This window comes from Formica exsecta, unplaced genomic scaffold (genome assembly GCF_003651465.1).
Source record: "Formica exsecta isolate Colony F162 unplaced genomic scaffold, ASM365146v1 C16376867, whole genome shotgun sequence".
NCBI classification, from domain to species: domain Eukaryota; kingdom Metazoa; phylum Arthropoda; class Insecta; order Hymenoptera; family Formicidae; genus Formica; species Formica exsecta.
In genome coordinates this window covers 1-1,027 of record NW_021847545.1, presented here as the reverse complement: position 1 = coordinate 1,027, position 1,027 = coordinate 1, and the positions used below count along the sequence as shown (strand labels likewise).

Here is a 1,027-nt window from a genome sequence, read left to right as displayed (position 1 = left end):
AGAGGAGCAATAATTCGCGGTTTTCGAGAAACTCTATTGATACTTAGGTATCAAGGAGCGCGGAAATGGATATCGCGATTGCGTCCGAACGTGGCCTCTCGACGTGTCGCGCATGCAAATAACTGAGACTGACCTTCTCGGAACAGGGTCCCCTGGAGCCGCACGTGCCGACATAAGCGACTTCGATATTGCCCCTCGTCAGGCATGCCTGCCTCTTCAGCTCGCACATGGACGTGTAGGTGGTCCCGCCGCGGGCGCACACGGGCCTCATCACCGGCTCACATTCGGGGCCGCATTCGCAATTGGCGATCCCTTGGCGATTGATCGCGCATTGCTCGTAGAAGCTGCACTTCGCCGCTTCGCAGGGATTTTGTCCTGTAAAATGTTCAAACAATCGTATTCACTGTAAATTCCTCGACAAAGTATTTTTTGGGAATTAAAGATATTGACAGTGGAAAACATGATTCGAAAACATTAATTAATTTCTTGATTAATTAATTCAATTCCGTCATATTGTTTACTGATGAAGCCAGTATCTCATAATTATTAATTTTACCGAATAAATAAATTTTTATTAATTTGATCTGTATGCGTAGAAAATTTATATTTAATTTCTGCACAATTATATATTTGTTATTATTTAACAATCGTATAATCGTAAAATGTCTTGCATGATATATTGTATATATGATTTTTCGAATATTCCAACGTCAATTTACATCGGTTTCTCGTTTTGGATCAAATGCGGATCTCGTATTACCGGAGCTGCAGGCGCCGTTGTAGATTTTCTTGAGCGGTAATCTCGATCGACAGGCTTCCTGCCGAAGGCCGCACTCATTCGAATACGTTTTGCCATCACTTCCGCATACCGGTGAAAATTCGAGGCCGCATTGTTCCCCGCAGCGACAGGCCGGTTGCCTCGAACCGTCCAGCTGACAGATTTCTGGTTCTACGCATTCGATGCTTCCGCAGGGATCTGGTAAATTAGATTGCATTTAATAGTATAATTAATAGCTTTGAGAGAGAC

General features: G+C 43.7%; 1 protein-coding gene across 1 annotated transcript; it reads right to left on the bottom strand.

Moving 5' to 3' along the window:
- Positions 1 to 133: 133 nt before the first annotated feature.
- Positions 134 to 976, bottom strand: LOC115238268 (agrin-like; the record flags this gene model as incomplete). Its single annotated transcript, XM_029811975.1, has 2 exons — positions 134 to 375; positions 761 to 976. Coding segments are annotated over 2 exons (458 nt in total), but the record flags the coding sequence as incomplete, so codon positions are not given.
- Positions 977 to 1,027: the final 51 nt, after the last annotated feature.